Genomic DNA, 6,499 nt, shown 5'->3' with positions numbered 1-6,499 from the left:
TGTAAAAGGGAAATGAACTTGTTTTAATAAAATCGAGCAAAACAGCTAAATTTTGTACGTTCTCATAATTCCACGAAACTTGACCGAAACGTAGGACTAGGCCCATGCATTTGATGGTAAATTTGCTAAGCGTAATAATAACAACAATTTGCTCTAATAAAATCGTGTAAAACAGCTAAATTTTGAACGTTCTCAGAATTCGACGAAACTGGAACCAAACGTAGGTCTAATCCCATGCATTTGTGTGGTAAATTTGCTAAGCGTAACAATAACTTCAATTTAGTGTAAAAGGGAAACGAACTTGCTTTAATAAAATCGTGCATAACAGCTAAATATTGAACGTTCATAGAATTCCATGAAACTTGACCCAAACGTTGGTGTAGACCCATGTATTTGTGTGGTACATTTGCTAAGCGTAATGATGATTACAAGTTAGTGTAAAAATAGAAACGAACTTGCTTTAATAAACCGTGCAAAACAGCTAAATATTGAACGTTCATAGAATTCCACGAAACTTGACCCAAACGTTGCTCTAGACCCATATATTTGTGTGGAGAATTTTCTAAGCGTAATAATAACTATAAGATAGTGTAAACAGGAAAGGAATTTTCTTTAATAATGCCGTGCAAAACAGCTAAATTTTGAACGTTCTCAGCATTCCACGAAATTTGACCCAAACGTAGGTTTAAATTCATGCATTTGTGTGGTAAATTTGCAAAGCTTAATAATAACTACAAGTTAGTGTAAAAGGGAAAAGAACTTGCTTTAATAAAACAGTGCAAAACAATTAAATTTTGAACGTTCTTAGAATTCGACGAAACTTGACCCAAACGTTGGTCTACCCATGCATTTGTGTTGTAAATTTGCAAAGCGTAATAATAAATACAAGTTAGTGTATAAGGGAAACGAACTTGCTTTACTGAAACCATGCAAATAGCTAAATTTTGAATGTTCTCATAATTCCAAGAAACTCAAACCAAACGTAGGTCTAGACCCATGCATTTATGTGTTAAATTTGCTAAGCGTAATAATAACTACAAGTTAGTGTAAAAGGGAAACGAACTTGCTTTAATAAAAACCGTGCAAAATAGCTTAGTTTTGAACGTTATCAGAATTCCATGAAACTTGACCCAAATGTGGATACAGATGAGTTGTCTCGGGTTCCTAATTCTAGCAGCCCCAAACCCGGTGATCCATGTTGAACGCAGCAATATGGAATGTTCGTGGCCTGAACAAAAGAGATCATCAGCTGGCAGTAAAAGACATCGTTGCTGAGTTCAGGTTACATTTTCTCGGTCTCCTTGAAACTCGTGTTCGTATCAATAATATAGCTCAAATTCAATCATTTTTATTATCCCATTGGAAATGGTTTGTGGAGTATGTATCTTCTGGTACTTGGGTATGGATCGCTTGTAATGCTAATTTCATCGATGTTGCTGTGATTGAAAGCGGTACACAATTTATGCATTTTCTTATTAATATCCATGCACTTCATGAGTCAGTTGCTATTACAGTTATTTATGGGGCTACTAATATGGCCGACAGGAGGGAGCTATGGAGGTCCCTGGAGAAAATTTCCTTGCACTGCGTTGATGTACCGTGGCTGGTTGGAGGGGATTTCAATGCAGTGCGAGATATTAGCGAAATATGTGGTGCATCAGGTGACATTCGAATGGCAATGGAGGAGTTTAATATTTGTATCCAGAATGCAGGATTACTACCATTATCCATGCAGGGCGAATGGTACACGTGGCATAACTGCAGTGCAAGCCCACAGAATCTTTGGAAAAGATTGGATCGAATGTTGATTAATGATAGATGGATGGCATAGTTCCCGAACTCATTTTACTCTAGCCTCACCCCATGCACTTCAGATCACTCACCATTGGTGCTTTACGGGGATAGACAACAGCAGCTTGGAGGTATGTTTCGTTTTGATAATTACCTCACTCTCTCACCAGATTTTGTCCCCGGTGTGCAGCGTGTTTGGCAACACAACATTATTGGGGTGCATATGTATGTGGTAACACGAAAACTCAAAGCATTGAAAGCGGTTTTCCGAGAGCAAAGGAGGAAAAAGGGGGACCTAACACACAATGTACAACTGGCAAAAGGGTTTCTTGAGATAGCGCAAACACTTGTTAGCTCAAACAGGCGAGATGAGTTATTCTTACAGCTGGAACACTGCTGTCGGATAGTGTTGGCTAAAGCGGCCAAACTTGAACAGGTCATGCTCAGGCAACGAGCGAAAATGCAGTGGATGAAGGGGGGTGATCAGTGCTCCCGGGTGTTTTTTCATAAGATTGCTCAAAGGAGATCGGCAAGGAGAATTTTACAAATTACAGACGATCAAGGAGTAACCCACATTGGACCCGGGAGAGGTAACCAATGAATTTGTCTCCTACTACCAAAATCTCCTAGGAGGGGAAAGACGACGAGATGTGATAGATATTCGGTTCCTACGACCTTGGGCCAGACATCTACTAAATGAGGAGGACACTAGCTCTCTATTATTGCCATTCACCCCAGCTGATGTTAAGCAGGCTGTTTTTGATATAGCTGAGGATAAAGCGCCGGGACTGGACGGTTACTCCTCGGGTTTTTTCAAAGCTGCATGGCCAATAGTGGGTCAGGAGGTTACTTCGACAGTGTTGGATTTCTTTACCACTGGCCGAATTCTAAAACAGATCAATACCACATTGTTGGCGCTCATACAAAAGGTACATTCCCCAATGTCTGTTAGTGATTTTCGTCCTATTTCCTGCTGCAACGTATTGTATAAGATAATTGCCAAGCTCCTTGTCCAAAGGTTGAGTGAGGTACTGGACAAGCTTATTAGTCCGTGCCAAGCAGCATTTGTCCCGGCAGAAGCATAGGAGACAACATCATGTTGGCACAGGAACTTTTCACGGGATATAACCAGGCCCGTTTACCTCCTCGATGTGCCTTAAAGGTTGACATACGGAAGGCATATGACACTGTGGAGTGGGACTTCCTACTCGCTGTTCTAGAGTTATTTGGTTTTCCAACTACTTTCAAAAGTTGGATCGAGGCATGTGTCACAACGCCCTCTTTTTCTGTTGGACTGAATGGGAAGCCCCATGGTTTCTTTATGGGTGCGAGAGGGCTTCGTCAAGGGGACCCTTTATCACCATACTTATTTGTGCTTGTGATGGAGGTCTTAGACCTGGGTTTATTACAGTTGATTGACCAGGATGAGCTCTTTTCTTTCCATTGCAAATGTGATACAGCTTGGATTTTTCAGTTGGGGTTTGCTGATGACTTGTTGTTAGTCTGTCGTGCTGATATGGACTCTATTGGTCCTTAAGATAGGATTGGACCGATTTGCCGAGTGGTCGGGCCTCAGACTTAACATTCAGAAAAGTCACCTTATTATTTCGAGGTCAGCACAGGGTTTACGGGAGGAAATGCTGGCAGTACTTGGATTCCAGGAAGGACTTCTGCCAATGAGATGTTTGGGACTTCCTCTATTATCCTCTAGATTATCGATTGCTGATTGTCGTCCATTATTGTTGAAAATGGATAAACGTATTTCTGGTTGGGAGGGTTTGGCACTCTCATATGCCGGTAGAGTACAAATTATAAAATCTGTACTGATGTCAGTGAGCTTATACTGGACTTCGGCTTTCATTTTGCCAAAGAAAGTTACACACGAAATTGAAAAGAGGATGCGAAATTTCTTATGGAAGGGCACAACAAACAGTGGCTACGCAAAGGTAGCATGGAAAGAATTATGTCGGCCGGTGGAGGAGGGAGGCCTAGGATTCAAGGACATTACCACCTTGAATCGCGCCTTAATGACCAAGAAACTTTGTGATATCATTCGATGTGATAGGACTTCTATTTGGGTTGAGTGGCTATATCAAGGCCGGTTACGTGACACCTCTATATGGACGATCCAAGAACACGGAGGTTCTTGGGGTTGGAGGAAAATCTTACGACTACGGGCTTTTCTCCGTCCTATGGTGGACTATCAGATCGGTGATGGGAGACGATTTCACCTATGGCAGGACCCTTGGCATTCTCTTGGTCCTCTTATAGAGACATTTCCACAGGGGCCGAGGCTACTCGGACTTGACAAATCAGCAAAACTCAGCACGGTGATTAGTGGAGGAGAATGGCAGTGGCCGATGAAAAAAAAAAAGATCACAGATTTCGAGTGCTTGGAGATCACACACACACTACCGGCAATCCACGGAGGAGATGACCAGGTAGTATGGAGATTTGATCAGGGACAACCTACAACTCAGGCTCTTTACAGGTTGTTTGATCCCCCTAGACCGAAGGTAGGCTGGTCTTCACTACTTTCGGGCTCTCTTCAGATTCCTCGTCACTTATTCATCTTATGGCTTGCCATCCTTGGCAAGCTACCCACGACAGACAAACCATGGCTATCTCATCTTGGCACATGCATTTTGTGTAATGAGGGGGCAATAGAAACGCACGCCCACTTATTCTTCCAGTGCAAATTTAGTCGATAGTGTCTCACAACAATCCGGAGGGTGTTACGATTCCATTGGCCCAATACAAACTGGACAAGAGTTACAGAGTGCGCTTCTCGGAGATGGAGGGGAAAGCACATCATTAACATTGCTTATCGAGCACTACTAGCATCATGTGTTTACCACATTTGGAGAGAAAGGAACTTGAGACGATTCGAGCACGTTGAAAGGACACCAAACATCATAGCTAAATTGATAGTTGATGACGTCAGGCAGCGGATTCTTAGTATCACATTAGCTACCTCCGTCAGTACACGAGCTTTGTATAGACTTTGGCGTATCCCTTGGCCTGTCGACGGAGAAACCAACTGATTGCCAGTTTGTTGTACTGTATTTTTTTTTTAATCTTAATGAAAATAACATTTACCCAAACCTTGGTGTAGACCCATGTATTTGTGTGGTACATTTGCTAAACGTAATGATAATTACAAGTTAGTGTAAAAATGAAAAACGAACTTGCTTTAATAAACCGTGCAAAACAACTAAATATTGAACGTTCATAGAATTCCACGAAACTTGACCCAAACGTTGGTCCAGACCCATATATTTGTGTGGTAAATTTTCTAAGCGTAATAATAACTACAAGATAGTGTAAATAGGAAAGGAATTTTCTTTAATAATGCCGTGCAAAACAGCTAAATTTTGAACGTTCTCAGCATTCCATGAAATTTGACCCAAACGTAGGTTAAATTCATGCATTTCTATGGTAAATTTGCAAAGCTTAATAATAACCACAAGTTAGTGTAAAAGGGAAAAGAACTTGCTTTAATAAAACCGTGCAAAACAACTAAATTTTGAACGTTCTTAGAATTCGACGAAACTTGACCCAAACGTTTGTCTACCCATGCATTTGTGTTGTAAATTTCCAAAGCGTAATAATAAATACAAGTTAGTGTATAAGGGAAACGAACTTGCTTTACTAAAACCATGCAAAATAGCAAAATATTGAATCTTCTCATAATTCCAAGAAACTCAAACCAAACGTAGGTCTAGACCCATGCATTTATGTGGTAAATTTGTTAAGCGTAATAATAACTACAAGTTAGTGTAAAAGGGAAACGAACTTGCTTTAATAAAACAGTGCAAAACAGCTTAATATTGAACGTTCTCAGAATTCCATGAAACTTGACCCAAATGTAGATATAGACCCATGGATTTATGTAGTAAATTCTCTAAGCGTAATAATAACTACAAGTTAGTGTAAAAAGGAAACAAAGTTCCTTTAATAAAACTCTGCAAAAAAGCTAAATTTGGAACGTTCACAGAATTCCACCAAACTTGACCCAAACATAGGAATAGACCCATGCATTTGTGTGGTAAATTTGCTAAGCGTAACAATAACTACAAATTAGTGTAAAAGGAAAAATGCACTTGCTTTAACAAAACCGGTCAAAACAGCTTAATTCTGAACATTCTCAGAATTCTATGAAACTTGACCCAAATGTAGGTCTAGACCCATGCATTTTTGTGGTAAATTTGATAAGCGTAATAATAACTACAAGTTAGTGTAAAAGGAAAACGAACTTGCTTTAATAAACTGTGCAAAACAGCTAAATATTGAACCTTCAAAGAATTCCACGAAACTTGACCCAAACGATGGTCTAGACCTATATATTTGTGTGGTAAATTTGCTAAGCGTGATAATAACTACAAGATAGTGGAAACAGGAAACGAATTTTCTTTACTAATGCCGTGCAAAATAGCTAAATTTTGAACGTTCTCAGAATTCCACGAAACTTGACCCAAACGTAGGTTTAAATTCATGCTTTTGTGTGGTAAATTTGCAAAGCTTAATAATAACTACAAGTTAGTGTAAAAGGAAAATGAACTTGCTTTAATAAAACCGAGCAAAACAGCTAAATTTTGAACGTTCTCAAAATTCCACGAAACTTGACCGAAACGTAGGTCTAGACCCATGCATTTGTGTGGTAAATTTTCTAAGCGTAATAATAACAACAAGTTTTTCTTCGTGGTGC

General features: G+C 39.9%; 1 protein-coding gene across 1 annotated transcript; it reads left to right on the top strand.

The window, feature by feature from the left end:
• Positions 1 to 1,534: 1,534 nt before the first annotated feature.
• Positions 1,535 to 3,328, top strand: LOC105179455. Its single transcript, XM_011103073.1, has 4 exons — positions 1,535 to 1,743; positions 1,855 to 2,381; positions 2,530 to 2,819; positions 2,924 to 3,328. Exons 1-4 carry the CDS (start codon positions 1,535 to 1,537, stop codon positions 3,326 to 3,328), a joined length of 1,431 nt encoding a protein of 476 aa, XP_011101375.1.
• Positions 3,329 to 6,499: the final 3,171 nt, after the last annotated feature.

Source organism: Sesamum indicum, unplaced genomic scaffold (assembly GCF_000512975.1).
Source record: "Sesamum indicum cultivar Zhongzhi No. 13 unplaced genomic scaffold, S_indicum_v1.0 scaffold00163, whole genome shotgun sequence".
NCBI lineage: Eukaryota > Viridiplantae > Streptophyta > Magnoliopsida > Lamiales > Pedaliaceae > Sesamum > Sesamum indicum.
The sequence above is the reverse complement of the archived record's forward strand: the minus strand, read 5'-3'. Positions and strand labels throughout refer to the sequence as shown.